Source organism: Argopecten irradians, chromosome 3 (genome assembly GCF_041381155.1).
Source record: "Argopecten irradians isolate NY chromosome 3, Ai_NY, whole genome shotgun sequence".
Classification (NCBI taxonomy): domain Eukaryota; kingdom Metazoa; phylum Mollusca; class Bivalvia; order Pectinida; family Pectinidae; genus Argopecten; species Argopecten irradians.
The window spans coordinates 61,107,828-61,126,991 of NC_091136.1; the positions used below are offsets into that span (position 1 = coordinate 61,107,828).

Here is a 19,164-nt window from a genome sequence, read left to right on the forward strand (position 1 = left end):
AAATATGGATGAAATTCATCCAAGGATGAAGGAGGAGTAGGATTTTAAAGCTAAAATTAAGAAAATTTGCCCTTTTGGGGCCCCATCCCTAAGCCCCTAGGGGTTGGACCAGACTCTCATTTATATAAAAATATGATTGCCCTTCCCCAATAATGTTTCTCACTAAATATGGATGAAATCCATCCAAGGATGAAGGAGGAGTAGGATTTTAAAGCTAAAATTAAGAAAATTTGCACTTTTGGGGCCCCGCCCCTCTGGCCCTAGGGGTCAGACCAAGCTCATTTATATAAAATATGATTGTCCTTCCCTAATAAAGTTTCACACCAAACATGGATGGAATCAACCTAAGGATGAAGGAGGAGTAGGATTTTAAAGCTTAAATTAAGAAAATTTGCCCTTTTGGGGCCCCACCCCTCAGCCCCTAGGGGTCGAACCAGGCTCATTTATATAAAATATGATTGTCCTTCCCCAATGATGTTTCAAACCAAATATGGATGAAATCCATCCAAGGATGAAGAAGGAATAGGCTTTTGTATAAATAGTTTTACGCACGACGCACGGTGCACGGCGGACGGCGGACGGCGCACGACAACGGACAAAACACGATGACAATAGGTCATCCTGACCTTCGGTCAGATGACCTAAAAACAGGAAAAAGGAAGTTGAGCTAAAGAAAGATGGAGTATAATTCAATTAGAGCGGGGCTGCAATTGTTGAATCAGGTATACAGCCTTGACATTTATATTAGAATATATACACAAAGATGGGTGGAGTTTTGCAAAGTAACATTTAACATTTACCATGATATTTTCAGCAATGTTTCCATGGTAACGGAAAAAGTGCAAAAAATGAAAACCTAAAAATAGCAAAAGGTACTACTAGTCCATAAAAAGAATGTGTCTATGAAGTTTCGTGGAAATATCTCTGCTGGTTTTAGAGTTATGCTCCGGAAATGAACCTGGTACAAAAATATATTTTCAGCAATGTTTCTATGGTTACAGAAAAAAGCACAAAAAGTGAAAACCTAAAAATAGCAAAAGGCACTACTAGACCATAAGAACAATGTGTCTATGAAGTTTCATGGAAATATCTCTGCTGGTTTTAGAGTTGTGCTCCGGAAACGATTCTTACACAAAAATCTGCCATTTTCATCAATTTTTCCATGGTTACAGAAAAAAGTACAAAAAGTGAAAACCTTAAAATAGCAAAAGGCACTACTACACCATAAGACCAATGTGTCTATGAAGTTTCGTGGAAATATGTCATCTGGTTTTAGAGTTATGCTCCGGAAACGAACCTGGTACAAAAATATGATATTTTTAGCAATGTTTCCATGGTTACGGAAAAAATGCAAAAAATGAAAACCTAAAGAAAGCAAAAGGCACTACTAGACCATAAGACCAATGTGTGTATGAAGTTTCGTGGAAATATCTCTACTGGTTTTAGAGTTATGCTCCGGAAACCATTACGTACGGACGGACGGACGGACGGAACCCATTTTTCTTTCATACCTACAGGTGTAATACTGGCTGGTCCAGGGCAATACACTCATGTTGCCTGCGGCTGTATTGCATGTCTACCCATGCAATAAAGCCTCGTGACGTCACGGCGTCAACAAAATATCTATTTCCTCGGTAAAATTTAAACATTTTTTTCACAAATATGACTGGTTTTACTATAAAAGATGCACACGATGAAATTTGTGTTGAAAATATCACATAAAATTTCATGTATGGAAAATTGATTTCCAGTCGTGGATTTCTTCGAATTTATTTCAAAATGGCTGGATATTATAGTTGTAAAATTTCAATAAAACGTCGAGGTATGAAAGAAAAATACTCTTTCATAAGTGGATATGAAGGATAGGGATATTCTACCCTCGGGATCACAAAATGTTGCAAAACCCTCGGCAAGCCTCGGGTTTTACTACATTTTGTGACCCTCGGGTAGAATATCCCTATTCTTCATATCCACATATGAAAGAGTCTTATAGTATATCCCCCGCCAACTTCGTTGGGCAGGGGATAACAAAAAGTAAGGTTACAGTGTAAGTAAGTCAAAGTTCAAAGCAACCAATCACACTGCACCTGTTACAAAATATATTGCTCATCACTATACCACCTTATCAAGTGATTAACCACATTGTGTACCAAAATTGTGTATAAATGATGTAAAATTACCTACCTGGAGAGGAGGAGAGGACTGGGCGCACGCCGTGGTGAGGAATATAAGTCGTGGTTCTGGTGTCGGTAGGTACGGATACCAAGGATCAGCCTCATCAATATCTGTTGATAAATTAAGCATGTATTGTACCATGTACCCTATATTTACTTCACCAAGGCTTCCAAGCAAAAGAAATTATATATTTTTATTCTTATCATTCTTATAAGCACATGTACTTAAGGGTTTCCATGCTGGTTGCAGATATTCCGATAGAAAACTTGCTTCATAATAAAGGTACAAAGCTGGTGTTAAATGGTTTTTACTGGATAAATTAATGGATCTGATAATATCAGCATACTTACCATGTATAGCCCATTCTAACAGTCCCTCCCACTGGACAGAGACCATTCCGGTTAATAACAAACTTGAGCTCAAACAAACTGCAACATATTATAGAAATCAGATAATGATAGGGCTAGAAACAGATGAATGTACACCACTAAATGTTGTAAAGGGTAATTCTAGTATTGAACCACCAACTAGTGCTAATTCATATCTACACTAATTAAATCTTAATTTACAGCTTATTTTTCACTTTTAAAACTGTGACTTAACCATACATTTAATTGTTCCACAAAAACACTTACCTTACTGGGCCTAACTGGCCTACACTGTACAACAACATGTTGAGGTGAGCTATGTGTTCCACAAGACATTAACCTTACAGGGCCTAAAACTGCCTACAGTGTACACAGAACATGTTGAGGTGAGCTATGTGTTCCACAAGACACTCACCTTACAGGGCCTAACTGGCCTACACTGTATGAGAACAGAGATGAGCTATGTGTTCCAGAAAACACACCTTACAGGGCCTAACTGGCCTACACTGTATGAAAACATGTTGAGGTGAGCTATGTGTTCCACAAGACACTCACCTTACAGGGCCTAACTGGCCTACACTGTACGAGAACATGTTGAGGTGAGCTATGTGTTCCACAAGACACTCACCTTACAGGGCCTAACTGGCCTACACTGTACGAGAACATGTAGAGATGAGCTATGTGTTCCACAGGACACTCACCTTACAGGGCCTAACTGGCCTACACTGTATGAGAACATATTGAGATGAGCTATGTGTTCCACAAGACACTCACCTTAATACAGGGCCTAACTGGCCTACGCTGTACGAGAACATGTTGAGATGAGCTATGTGTTCCACAGGACACTCACCTTACAGGGCCTAACTAGCCTACACTGTACGAGAACATGTTGATTGAGCTATGTTTTCCCAAGACACCACCTTACAGCCTATGGCCTACACTGAGCCTACACAGTAACGAGAACATGTTGAGGTAGCTATGTGTTCCACAGACACTCACCTTACAGGGCCTAACTGGCCTACACTGTACGAGAACATGTGAGAGGTGAGCTATGTGTTCCACAAGACACTCACCTTACAGGGCCTAACTGGCCTACACTGTACGAGAACATGTTAGAGATGAGCTATGTGTTCCACAGACACTCACCTTACAGGGCCCTAACTGGCCTACACTGTATGAGAACATATTGAGATGAGCTATGTGTTCCACAAGACACTCACCTTAATACAGGGCCTAACTGGCCTACGCTGTACGAGAACATGTTGAGAGATGAGCTATGTGTTCCACAAGACACTCACCTTACAGGGCCTAACTAGCCTACACGGTATGAGAACATGTTGAGATGAGCTATGTGTTCCACAGGACACTCACCTTACAGGGCCTAACTGCCTACACTGTACGAGAACATGTTGAGGTGAGCTATGTGTTCCACAAGACACTCACCTTGATACGGGGCTTAACTGACCTACACTGTATGTGAACATGTTGAGGTGAGCTATGTGTTCCACAAGACACTCACCTTAATACAGGGCCTAACTGGCCTACACTGTACAAAAACATGTTGAGATGAGCTATGTGTTCCACAAGAAACTCACCTTAATACAGGGCCTTACTGGCCTACACTGTACGAGAACATGTTGAGGTGAGCTATGTGTTCCACAAGACACTCACCTTAATACAGGGCCTAACTGGCCTATACACTGTATGAGACCATTTTGAGGTGAGCTATATGTTTCCACAAGACACTCACCTTACAGGGCCTAACTGGCCTACACTGTATGAGAACATGTTGAGGTTAGCTATGTGTTCCACAAGACACTCATGTTACAGGGCCTAACTGGCCTAGACGGTATGAGAACATGTTGAGGTGAGCTATGTGTTCCACAAGACACTCATCTTACAGGGCCTAACTGGCCTACACTGTACGAGAACATGTTGAGGTGAGCTATGTGTTCCACAAGACACTCATCTTACAGGGTCTAACTGGCCTACACTGTACGAGAACATATTGAGGTGAGCTATGTGTTCCACAAGACACTCAGCTTAATACAGGCCTAACCTGGCCTACACTGTACAAAAACATGTTAAGGTGAGCTATGTGTTCCACAAGACACTCACCTTAATACAGGGCCTTACTGGCCTACACTGTACGAGAACATGTTGAGGTGAGCTATGTGTTCCACAAGACACTCACCTTAATACAGGGCCTAACTGGCCTATACTGTATGTGAACATAATGAGGTAAGCTATCTGTTCCACAAGACACTCACTTTACAGGGCCTAACTGGCCTACACTGTACAAAAACATGTTGTGGTGAGCTATGTGTTCCACAAGACACTCATGTTACAGGGCCTAACTGGCCTAGACGGTATGAGAACATGTTGAGGTGAGCTATGTGTTCCACAAGACACTCATCTTACAGGGCCTAACTGGCCTACACTGTACGAGAACATGTTGAGGTGAGCTGTGTGTTCCACAAGACACTCACCTTACAGGGCCTAACTGACCTACACTGTATGTGAACATGTTGAGGTGAGTTATGTGTTCCACAAGACACTCACCTTAATACAGGGCCTAACTGGCCTACACTGTACAAAACATGTTGAGATGAGCTATGTGTTCCACAAGAAACTCACCTTACAGGACCTAACTGGCCTACACTGTATGTGAACATGTTGAGATGAGTTATGTGTTCCACAAGACACTCATCTTACAGGGCCTAACTGGCCTACACTGTATGAGACCATTTTGAGGTGAGCTATATGTTCCACAAGACATTCACCTTACAGGGCCTAACTGGCCTACAGTGTATGTGAACATGTGGAGGTTAGCTATGTGTTCCACAAGACACTTACCTTACAGGGCCTAACTGGCCTACACTGTACGAGAACATGTTGAGGTGAGCTATGTGTTCCACAAGACACTCATTTTACAGTCCTAACTGACCTACACTGTATGAGACCATTTGAGGTGACTATGTGTCCACAAGACACTCACCTTGATACGGTGCCTAACTGGCCTACGTATACCTGTATGTGAACATGTTGAGGTGAGCTGTGTTCCAAGACACTCACCTTACAGGGCCTAAACTGGCCTACACTGTATGAGAACATGTTGAGATGAGCTGTGTTCACAAGACACTCACCTTACAGGGCCTATCTGTCCTACACTGTATGTGAACATGTTGAGATGAGCTATGTGTTCCACAAGAAACTCATCTTACAGAACTTAAACTGGCCTACATTTGTATGAGAACATGTTGAGATGAGCTATGTGTTCCACAAGACACCCATCTTACAGGGCCTAACTGGCCTACACTGGCATAATATGTTGAAGATGAGCTATGTGTTTCCACAAGACACTCCACCCTTACAGGTTTCTAACTGGGCCTACACTTGTATAGAAACATGTTGAGGTGAGCTATGTGTTTTTTCCACAAGACACTCGCCTTATACAGGGCCTAACTGGCCTACACTGCATATAGAACATGTTGAGGTGAGCTATGTGTTCCACAAGACACTCACCTTACAGGGTCTAACTGGGCCTACACTGTATGAGAATATGTTGAGGTGAGCTATGTGTTCCACAAGACACCTCACCTTACAGGGCCTCAACTGTGTAAACTGTAACGAGAAATGTTTGAGGTGGAGCTATGTGTTCCACAAGACGGACTCAACTCCTCTAACAAAACAGAGGCCTACAACTGGCCTATATGTACGATATCATATTGAGTGACATATGTGGTTCCACAAGACACTTAACTTCATTACAGGGCCTAACTGGCCTACACTGTACATGAACATGTTGAGATGAGCTATGTGTTCCACAAGACACTCACCTTAATACAAAGGACCTAACTGGCCTACACTAGTAACGAGAACATGTTGAGGATGAGCTATGTGAACCAGAAGACACTCATCTTACAGGAGGCCTTACTGGCCTACACAGTATGAGAACATTTTTGAGATGAGCTATTGTTCCACAAGACACTTCATCTTACAGGGCCTAACAGGGCCTACACTGTATCGAGAACATGGTGAGATGAGCTATGTGTTCCACAAACACTCATACCTTACAGGCCTAACTGGCCTAACACCTGTACAAAAGAACATGTTGAGGTGAGCTATGTGTGTTCCACAAGACACTTACCTTACAGGTCCTAACTGGCCTACACTGTACAAGAACATATTGAGGTGAGCAATGTGTTCCACAAGACACTCAGCTTGAATACAGTGCCTACCTGGCCTACACAGGTACAAAAACATGTTAAGGTGAGCTATGTGTTCCACAAGACACTCACCATAATACAGTGGCCTATACTGCCTACGATACACTGTATGTGAACATCAGTTGAGGTGATCTATGTGTTCCACAAGACACTCACCTTAATACAGGGCCTAACTGGCCTACACTAGTATGAGAACAGTAATGAGGTAAGCTATGTGTACCACAAGACACTCACCTTACAGGGCCTAACTGGTCCTACACTGTACAAAAAAACATGTTGTTGTGAGCTATTTTTCCCCACAAGACACCATGTTACAGGGCCTAACCGGCGCTACACGTATGAGAACATGTTGAGGTGAGCTAGGTGTTCCACAAGACACTCCATCCTTACAGGGCCTAACTGGCCTACACTGTACGAGAACATGTTTAGGTGAGCTATGTGTTCCACAAGACACTCACCTTGATATGGGGCTTAACTGACCTACATACTGTATGTGAACATGTTGAGGTGAACTAATGTGTTCCACGAAGACACTCACCTTAATAGGGGCCTAACCTGGACTACAGCTGTTACAAAAACATGTTGAGATGAGTCTATTGTGTTCCACAAGAACTCACCTTACCAGGACCTTACTGGCCTACACTGAATGTGAACATGTTGAGATAGATTATGTGTTTCCACTAAGACCCTCATCTTACAGGGCCTAACTGGCCTACACTGTATAAGACCATTTTGAGTTGAGCTATGAGTTTCCACAGGAGACACTCACCTTACAGGGCCTAACTGGCCTACAGTGTATTGTGAACATGTGGGAGGTTAGACTATGTGTTCCACAAGAAACTCCCTTACCTTACAGGCCTAAAAAAAAAAAAAAAAAATTGGGGGGGGGGGGGGGGGGGGGGGGGGGGGGGGAAAAAAAAAAAAAAAAAAAAAAAAAAAAAAAAAAAAAAAAAAAAAAAAAAAAAAAACCTGGCCTACACTTGTTTACGAGAAACATGTAGACGGTGAGCTATGTGTTCCATAAGTACACTCAATTTTTACAGGTCCCAACTGACGCTACCGACTGTACTGAGATACCATTTTGAGGTGAGTCTATGTGTTCCACAAGACACTCCACTTGGATAGCGGTGCCTAAACATGGCCTACGAATACACTGTATGTGAACATGTTGATGTGAGCAATGTGTTCCCACAATGACTCACTTATCACCATACAGGGCCTAACCTGGCGTGCACTGTATGAGAATCATGTTGAGATGATCTATGTGTTCCACAAGACACTCACCTTACAGTGGCCTAACTGGGCGTTACACGGAATGTGAACATGTTGAGATGAGCAGTTGGTTCACAAGACACTCACCTTACAGGGCCTAACTAGGCGTACACTCAGTATGTGAACATTTTGAGATGAAGCTGTGTTCAACAAGACACTCGCCTTACAGGGCCTATACTGGCCTACACTGTACATGTGAATAATGTTGAGGTGAGCTATGTGTTCCACAAGACACTCACCTTACAGGGCCTAACTGGCCTACACTGTATGAGAACATGTTGAGGTGAGCTATGTGTTCCACAAGACACTCACCTTACAGGGCCTAACTGGCCTACACTGTATGAGAACATGTTGAGGTGAGCTATGTGTTCCACAAGACACTCACCTTAATACAGGGCCTAACTGGCCTGAGAACATGATGAGGTGACATGTGTATCCACAAGACACTCACCTGTAATCCAGGCCTAACTGGCCTAACATGTTGAGGTGAGCTATGTGTTCCACAAGACACTCACCTTAATACAGGGCCTAACTGGCCTGGCCTACACTGTGAGAACATGTATGAGAACATGTTGAGATGAGCTGTGTGATCCACAAGACACTCATCTTACAGGGCCTAGCTGGCCTACACTGTACGGCAGAACATGTTGAGGTGAGCTATGTGTATTTCCACAAGACACTCAACCATTAATACAGGGCCTTACTGGCCTCCACTTGAGATGGGGAGAGACATGTTTTTGATGTGAGCTTTAATGTGTGTCCACAAGACACTCACCTTACAGGGCCTAACTGGTCTACGCTGTACGAGAACATGTTGAGGTGAGCTATGTGGTCCACAAGACACTCACCTTACAGGGCCTAATTGGCCTACCACTGTATGAGAACATGTTGAGATGAGCTCTGTGTTCATGATGATATGACTATGCTGTTGTCATTTCAGATAACATCTCCTTCCCTCGCCTAGTCTTCACTGTTTCCTCATTAGCATCATCCTTTAAGAGATTAAATCAATAATTATGCACAATAAAACTTTCACAACTAAGATCTTTGAATTACCTACTGAGTAATTAAACCCAACCCAAATTATAGTAATTATAATGATAATGTAAACTGCAAGGACAGCATACCTCAATGAAGCAACATTGTGACTTCTATATAATATGATGTTATACTAGTTTGTCTAACTTGATAGTTAAAAATCACTTATAAATTCGCTAAGCTAAGAAAGGTTTATACCAACTGATGCATGAATACTTGGACACTATATCAGTGTTTCAATCTTGCACGGTCCTATGACTGATCACACCTCATTCTGCCTCCTTTATCAGGTCAAGGTTCATATGATGGACATCAGGGTCAGAAGGATTTCCAAAAAAGCATATTGTATCTTCTTGGTTTTTGAAGCAGATTCAAATCGAGTGTCACCAATTTATGTGTACTAGTGATGATGTCATTGAATTTCTGCTGCTGTTTTCATCAATCAACTGCGCAGCACTAGGCACATCAAATATGCCCCTTGCATTACATTTGCTACTGTAACTAGGGAAAATGTATTAAAAAATAAAGCAATTTAGACAAAATGTTAACCATCTTGATAATTTGGAAAAAAAAAGTAATGAAACAGCTAATTGCATTCAATATCTCTTTCACAGCAAACCACTGCTGCAAAAACAGGGAAACACTTGAAGATAATTAAGGTTCTGTGATTAACTATTGTTCTTTGTTTATGGGAGGATATAAGAATCATTTATTCTAGGAAATCGCTAATTATTATAATGTGCTAAATAAAACAAAACTGTTAAAAGTTTTACTCCACCTCAGTCTAGATAGGGAGTACTCCCTTGTTACATGTACTAGACGGTTACCTTTCATAAGCCTATGGAGACTGAGTAAGGATTGTCCCCCGTAACCACCTCCTCCGTGTTCTGTTGTTGGGGCAGTCTCTTTTTGGTATCTTCATCCACAGCAATGTGTTCATCAGGATAATTATGGTTCACCGCACGACTCTGTTGGTCCCCTGTTCCAGTATATAGTTGTAAACATATCCACCCATAAATTATCTAAATTATGGGAAAGTCAACATTCAATGCACAGGCTAATTCAAGAAATGACATTGAAAAAAACTAGTTTGAAAATCGGTAAGGTTTGATTTTATGCTCAAATTTTCAGAAAGATTAAAGTGTCAACCTATTACAAGATCTAATTGTGTACTTTCTCACCGCGGTTCGATCCACTGAGTCTAAATTGACAGAGAATTGAGCTCCCCTGAATGTGATGAGTGACATTTGTTTTTACTAGTAAATTATATGTTTTATTTTCGCAGAAAGTAGATATAGTGTTATTGATCAATGGAAACAATTTCATTTATATCAGAAAATAATTAACATACAAAAATAAAAGTGGACCTAGAAATAGATCCCTGCATGATCTCCAAGAATCTAGGTAGGACAAATATAAAAGTCAGATTTTTTTTTGAGTCTTTTTTTATTTTGGCATAATTTTGGTATTTTTCCACCTTAGGAGAGTGGTTTAAACTACATATGAAAAACTGGATTCTCAGGCAAAATCTGACCAGTAGTTTTCAATATGTATATAAGAAGCTCAGTTCAAGTTAGAGGAACGAATGAAGAAGGACTGTGGCAAGCCCCATCTTGGATGCTAGGAACTGAAAAAATAGAAACCAGTTGAACATATCTGCAGGTCACCAGAAATGTACCTTGCAAAAAATTTCAGTGGGCGATCCGACTGAAGTTTTCGAAGGGAAATTAGGTCCGACAAAGTCAGCAGCGGAACTATAAGCAGGATAACTCATAAGAAGAAGGAAGTAATTAATAAATGGCATAAACACAATAAGTTTACGCCTCGTCCATTGGGGGAACTTAATAAGTATGTTATGTTTTTTCCTATTTGACAATTATTTTTCTTATTATTAATTTTTTTTAGGGTTAATTAAACAGGATAAATATTTTAGATTACTACATTAATTGTACCCATATATATACATACAAAATAAACCTTTTAAGTTGCAAAAAACCTCTAGAAAGTACAATTGGTTTAATTACAATTCCTGTCAAAAGCTAACTGAGATATATTACTGGGTTGTCACCAAACGTTTATAAACATAAACCTCTTTATTAGTAAAGTGTTCCTGGCGATGTGTGACAGGGAGAGGTGTTTTACCGTGGGGAATACTGGGGACAAGTCAGACTCATGTATCAATGATGTGTGTGAAGGTTTAGACTGAGGATAACGGGCCACTTGTCCTCCAGTCTGAAATACAAACAATAAATACTAAGTTAACTAACCTTCCACGATGATGAAGTATTCTCTAACACACCACCACTATACACTCCCATTAAACCACCAACTATACACTCCATTAACCACCAACTATAACTCCCATTTAACCACCAACTATACACTCCCATTCACCACAACATACACACCCATTCACCACAACTATACACTCCCATTCACCACCAACTATACACTCCCATTCAACCACCAACTATACACTCCATTCACCCAACTATACACTCCCATTCACTCACACCAACTATACACTCCCATTTCACCACCAACTATACACTCCCATTCACCACCAACTATACACTCCCATTCACCACCAACTATACACTCCCATTCACCACCAACTATACACTCCCATTCACCACCAACTATACACACTCCCATTCACCACCAACTATACATACACTCCCATTCTCCCACCACCACTACTCCCATTCACCACCAATATACACTCCCATTCATTCACCACCAACTATACACTCCCATTCACCACCCAACTATACACTCCCCATTCAACCACCAACTATACACTCCCTATACACTCACTATTTCACCACCAACTATAACACTCCCATTCACCAACTATACACTCCCATTCACCACCAACTATACACTCCCATTAAACCACCACTCCCAACTATACACTCCCATTAACCATACACTCCCCAACTATCACTCCCATTCACCACCAACTATACACTCCCATTCACCAACTATACACTTCCATTCACCACCAACTATACACTCCCATTACAAACATTCACCACCAACTATACACTCCCATTAACCACAACTATACACTCCCATTCACCACCAACTATACACTCCCATTCACACCACCAACACACTTCCATTCATCGGATTACATAATTAACTATACACTTATCACCAAAACTATACACTCCCATTCACCACCAACAACTATAGAACACTCCCATTCACCACCAACTATACACTCCCATCACCACCAACTATACACCAACCAATACACTCCCAATCACCACCAATATACACTCCCATTCACCACCAACTATACACATTCACCACCAACTATACACTAACCATTCACCACCAACTATACACTCCCATTCACCACCAACTATACACTCCCATTCACCACCAACTATACACTCCCATTATTCACCACCAACTATACACTCCCATTCACCACCAACTATACACTCCCATTCACCACCAACTATACACTCCCATTCACCACCAACTATACACTCCCATTCACCACCAACTATACACTCCCATTAACCACCAACTATACACTCCCATTCACCACCAACTATACACTCCCATTCACCACCAACTATACACTCCCATTCACCACCAACTATACACTCCCATTCACCACCAACTATACACTCCCATTCACCACCAACTATGCACACTCCCATTCACTCCACCTATAACATTGAACCAACTATACACTCCCATTCACCACCAACTATACACTCCCATTCACCACCAACTATACACTCCCATTCACCACCAACTATACACTCCCATTCACCACCAACTATACACTCCCATTCACCACCAACTATACACTCCCATTAACCACCAACTATACACTCCCATTCACCACCAACTATACACTCCCATGAAAACCACCAACTATACACTCCCATTCACCACCACCACTCCCAAACTAACTATACACTCCCATTCACCACAACTATACACTCCCATTCACCACCAACTATACACTCCCATTCACCACCAACTATACACTCCCATTCACCACCAACTATACACTCCCATTTGCCATTCACCACCACCATACAAGACCAACTATACACTCCCATTCACCACCAACTATACACCACCAACTATTCACCACCAACTATACACTCCCATTCACCACCAACTATACACTCCCATTCACCACCAACTATACACTCCCATTCACCACCAACTATACACTCCCATTCACCACCAACTATACACTCCCATTTCACCACCACCCATTCACCACCAACTATACACTCTCCATTCACCACCAACTACACTCCCATTCACCCAACTATACACGTCCCATTCAACCACCAACCACACTATCCCATTAACACTTACCCATTCACCACCAACTATACACCTCCCATTCACCACCAAACCAACTATACACTCCCATTCACCACCAACTATACAATCTCCCATTCACCACCAACTATACACTCCCATTCACCACCAACTACTATACACTCCCAATACACCACCAACTATAGCCACTCCCATTCACCACCAACTATACACTCCCATTCACCACCAACTAAACCACTCCCATTCACCACCGAATTCACTCACCAACTATACACTCCCATTCACCACCAACTATACACTCCCATTCACCACCAACTATACTCCCATATACACTCCCATTCACCACCAACTATACACTCCATTCACCACCAACTATACACTCCCATTCACCACCAACTATACACTCCCATTCACCACCAACTATACACTCCCATTCACCACCAACTATACACTACACTCCCATTCACCACCAACTATACACTCCCATTCACCACCAACTATTCCCACCACAACTAACCACCAACTATACACTCCCATTCACCACCAACTATAACTCCCATTCACCACCAACTATACACTCCCATTCACCACCAACTATACACTCCCATTCACCACCACCACTATACACTCCCATTCACCACCAACTATACACTCCCATTCACCACCAACTATACACTCCCATTCACCACCAACTATACACTCCCATTCACCACCAAACTATTACACCCTATACACCCATTCACCACCAACTATACACTAACGCCCATTCACCACCAACTATACACTCCCATTCACTCCCATTCACCACCAACTATACACTTCCATTCACCACCAACTATACACTCCCATTCACCACCAAACTATACACATCCCATTCACCACCAACTATACACTCCCATTCACCACCAACTATACACTCCCATTCACCACCAACTACACTCCCATTCACACCAACATTCTATAAACCACCAACTATACACTTCCATTCACCACCAACTATACACTCCCATTCACCCACCAACTATATGTATACACTCCATTCACCACCAACTATACACTCCCATTCACCACCAACTATACACTCCCATTCACCACCAACTCCCATTCACCACCAATACACTTCCCATTCACCACACACAACTATACACTCCCATTCACCACCATTATACACTCCCATTCACCACCAACTATACACTCCCATTCACCACAACTATCCCACTTCCATTCACCACCAACTATACACTCCCATTCACCATAACTATACACTCCCATTCACCACCAACTATACACTCCCATTCACCACCAACTATACACACTCCCATTCACCACCAACTATACACTCCCATTCACCACCACTATAACACTCCCATTCACCACCAACTATATTCAACTATACACTTCCCATTTCACCACACAATTACTATACACTCCCATTCACCACCAACTATACACTCCCATTCACCACCAACTATACACTCCCATTCACCACCAACTATACACTCACCCAATACACTCCCATTCACCACCAACTATACACTCCCATTCACCACCAACTACTATCACCACCAACTATACACTCCCATTCACCACCAACCACTTCCATTCACCACCAACTATACACTCCCATTCACCACCAACTATACACTCCCATTCACCACCAACTATACACTCCCATTCACCACCAACTATACACTCCCATTCACCACCAACTATACACTCCCATTCACCACCAACTATACACTTCCCATTCACCACCAACTATACACTCCCACCATTACACTCCCATTCACCACCAACTATACACTACCCATTCCCATTCCATCACCACCAACTACACTCCCATTCACCACCAACTATACACTCCCATTCACCACCAACTATACACTCCCATTCACCACCAACTATACACTCCCATTCACCACCTAACACTATACTATACACTCCCATTCACCACCAACTATACACTCCCATTCACACTATACACCCATTCACCACCAACTATACACTCCCATTCACCACCAACTATACACTCCCATTCACCACCAACTATACATTCCCATTCACCACCAACTTACACCATTCACAACAACTACATGTATACACTCCATTCTCCCACCACCACCAACTATACACTCCCATTCACCACCAACTATACACTCCCATTCACCACCACCAACTATACACTCCCATTCACCACCAACTATACACTCCCATTCACCACCAACTATACACTCCCATTCACCACCAACTATACACTCCCATTCACCACCAACTATACACTCCCATTCACCACCAACTATACACTCCCATTCACCACCAACTATACACTCCCATTCACCACCAACTATACACTCCCATTCACCACAACTATACACTATTCCCATTCACCACCAACTATACACTCCCATTCACCACCAACTATACACTCCCATTTCCACCACAACTATACACTCCCATTCACCACCAACTATACACTCCCATTCACCACCAACTATACACTCCCATTCACCACCAACTATACACTCCCATTCACCACCAACTATACACTCCCATTCACCACCAACTATACACTCCCATTCACCACCAACTATACACTCCCATTCACCACCAACTATACTCCCATTCACCACCAACTATACACTCCCATTCACCACCAACTATACACTCCCATTCACCACCAACTATACACTCCCATTCACCACTAACTATACACTCCCATTCACCACCAACTATACACTCCCATTCACCACTAACTATACACTCCCATTCACCACCAACTATGTATACACTCCCATTCACCACTAACTATACACTCCCATTCACCACCAACTATACACTCCCATTCACCACCAACTATACACTCCCATTCACCACCAACTATACATTCCCATTCACCACCAACTGTACACCCCCATTCACAACCAACTACATGTATACACTCCCATTCACCACCAACTATACACTCCCATTCACCACCAACTATACACTCCCATTCACCACCAACTATACACTCCCATTCACCACCAACTATACACTCCCATTCACCACCAACTATACACTCCCATTCACCACCAACTATACACTCCCATTCACCACCAACTATACACTCCCATTCACCACCAACTATACACTCCCATTCACCACCAACTATACACTCCCATTCACCACCACCTATATATTCCCATTCACCACCAACTGTACACTCCCATTCACCACCAACTATACACTCCCATTCACCCCATTACACTCCCATTCACACCATACACTCCCATTCACCACCAACTGTACACTCCCATTCACCATCAACTATCGACTCCCATTCACCACCAACTATACACTCCCATTCACCACCAACTATACACTCCCATTCACCACCAACTATACACTCCCATTCACCACCAAATTCTCATATCTGAAACAGATACATTATACATAGTATAATTAACTGCATTTAACTCCCCTATTTGATGGTATGTATACTTGAACGAACTGATTGATTAACTCTCCTTCGTCTGCTCTCTGACATATATAAAAACAGAATTTCCTCAGAGAGATCTAGAATTGGAAAAGAAATGGAAATGCCATACCTAGAGGGTGGGATCCTTTTAGAAAACACCAGTCTCCCGAGTGTGTAGATTGGGCCCTGATCCAACATTTTGAAGTAATTTGTAGGCATCACCATAGTATCTTTTATCAATAAAATATAAATAGAAAGTTAATAAACTAGATGTTAGAAGTGTGAGTAATAGGACACAAGGTAACCAAAACAGTGCTAATCATGGGGTATATAAACCTGGGCTTTCCTAACATGACAAAGATCACTTCCTAGGTAATGTGTGTATGAAGGGGTCATAACTCATTAGACAAATGACTGAACAGAACAAATGACTGAACAGAAGATCAGTCAGACAAATCTATATAGGAAATATATACGTATTGACTTTCAAAGGTTATCCAATTGTTTATGTGCAGTTTAAAATACAGAGATAAAATCTTATTGCATATGCATATCGAACATGGAACTCTACATAAGGAGTATTGTACCTCTTGAAGAATGAACTAAATATGATCTTTCAGATTATCTAAGACTGCAGTTGTTGACATGTGGTAAACCTTGAGTATAGTGAGTTAGAATATCATAGATTAGTAGTTTAATTTAGACTCTATATGTATATGCCAATTACTGATAATAGGTTTCACCATCTACTATTTATCTATCTATGGATTTCACCTTTTGAAGTGGCCTCGTTCTCGGCTACAACAAAGGCTAGTCGTTTGAGGTGTTCATACAGGTGTAACAGGTAATCACGATTCTTCCTTGGATCTGTGCCTTTCTCCCTATATATCAGTCAAATAAAATGCACATAAATAACCTACTCTGAAAAGTCACACAAAATATATCAAATGTCACTGGAAACTAACTTTCTTTAGCATGCAATACACTTTCGAGATAAAAGGAAATGCACATAAGTTCATCACAATAATATTTACCTAATTCATATTAAATGTTAATTTTATCCAGCTTTCATTCCACAATAATAGTGTTTGTAAACATGTATAAAAGTCCTTACTTGTTGAACAGCTGACACAGCCCTCCCAGTGGCAGAGCCTTATCCAAAACCTGTATCAGCTGTTTCATGGCTCCATGTATAGCTTGGGGCTCCGGTGATACTGGTTCCTGTCTCCGTGGAGATGCTTGTGAGCTGACACTACTTGCACTCCCTCGTCGTTTCTTACTCGGACTACCATCAGTTGGTGACCTCTCGGCCAGAGTGAATGCAGTTTCTACATTACCCAGACAGTTCTTGACATTTGAAGTGAGCTGTGCATACAGTTTACAGTGGTCGGGGGACAGAGGCAGGGTGGCTGTCTGAAGGAATGTCTGTATACTATGTTTATACAGAGCAGTGGATATCTCCTGCTGCCCCATTGAAGGTGACATGTTGTCCACACCTGTTCCCAGCTGAAGAATCCTCTCAAACAGAAGCACCATGTCACCAAGTTCCTTCTGTCTCAACCGTTTACCATCCTCCCCATGTTCCTTACCACCAACATCAGTCCTACCCACTGTTGACCTTGAACTGCCAGCTTTGCCCTTGAGCTGTACATTGATGGAGTCTATCATGTTGTTACACATTTCCCAGGTCCTACAGCCTATGCACAGCAGGTCAAACAGTATCATTACCTCACAGTTCTCCTTCTGGAATGTCCACTCCATCTTGGCTGGCAGTGACCCCCAGGTTCTTGGACTAGGAACACTAGGAAGATCTGGCTGTGATAAAAGCTTTTCTGCTACCCCGCTAATGGATACCGTGGCAACACCAGCAGCAGCAACTGAGGCAAGAGCTTTCATATTGGATCTTCCGGGCTTGTTGTTTTTTGAGGGAGTATTTTTGTGTGACCCAATGTTAAGTCCATGAAGCTTTCTGACAGCCTCACTGTAGGACTGTGAGAATGTTACTTCAGCAACCTCTGGCCTGTCACCCAGCTTCAATAACTGAAACAAGCCAGGACACAAATTATTTATATATCACAAAGGATTTAGTCATTAAATGCAGACATGTTTACCCTACCGATTCACGCGGAAGTCAACCACTCTTGAGGCCGATCTTCCGCCTACCTACATTTAATAAATGTTAACTATTTAGAGATAATATATTTGTATTGAGCAAAAACAAAAAAATTGTTATTTAAAGCAAAACAGTTGTTAATTGTGATATCTGGAAAGCAGTGAGAACTTTATACCTGGTGGTGTAAAG

General features: G+C 42.0%; 2 protein-coding genes across 2 annotated transcripts in view; both read right to left on the minus strand.

The window, feature by feature from the left end:
* LOC138319280 (uncharacterized) overlaps positions 1–19,164 on the minus strand; it is a 99,276-nt gene that overhangs the window by 37,713 nt on the left and 42,399 nt on the right. The gene's annotated exons all lie outside the window — the stretch shown is intronic.
* LOC138320161 (zinc finger FYVE domain-containing protein 26-like) overlaps positions 9,913–19,164 on the minus strand; it is a 10,088-nt gene continuing 836 nt past the window's right edge. Inside the window, exons 2-6 of the mRNA XM_069263211.1 lie at positions 17,977–18,902; positions 17,637–17,743; positions 16,896–17,092; positions 11,225–11,314; positions 9,913–10,104 (exon numbers count right to left, since the gene is read on the minus strand). Coding sequence (XP_069119312.1) covers positions 9,913–10,104; positions 11,225–11,314; positions 16,896–17,092; positions 17,637–17,743; positions 17,977–18,902 — 1,512 coding nt within the window. The remainder of the gene's footprint in view (positions 10,105–11,224; positions 11,315–16,895; positions 17,093–17,636; positions 17,744–17,976; positions 18,903–19,164) is intronic.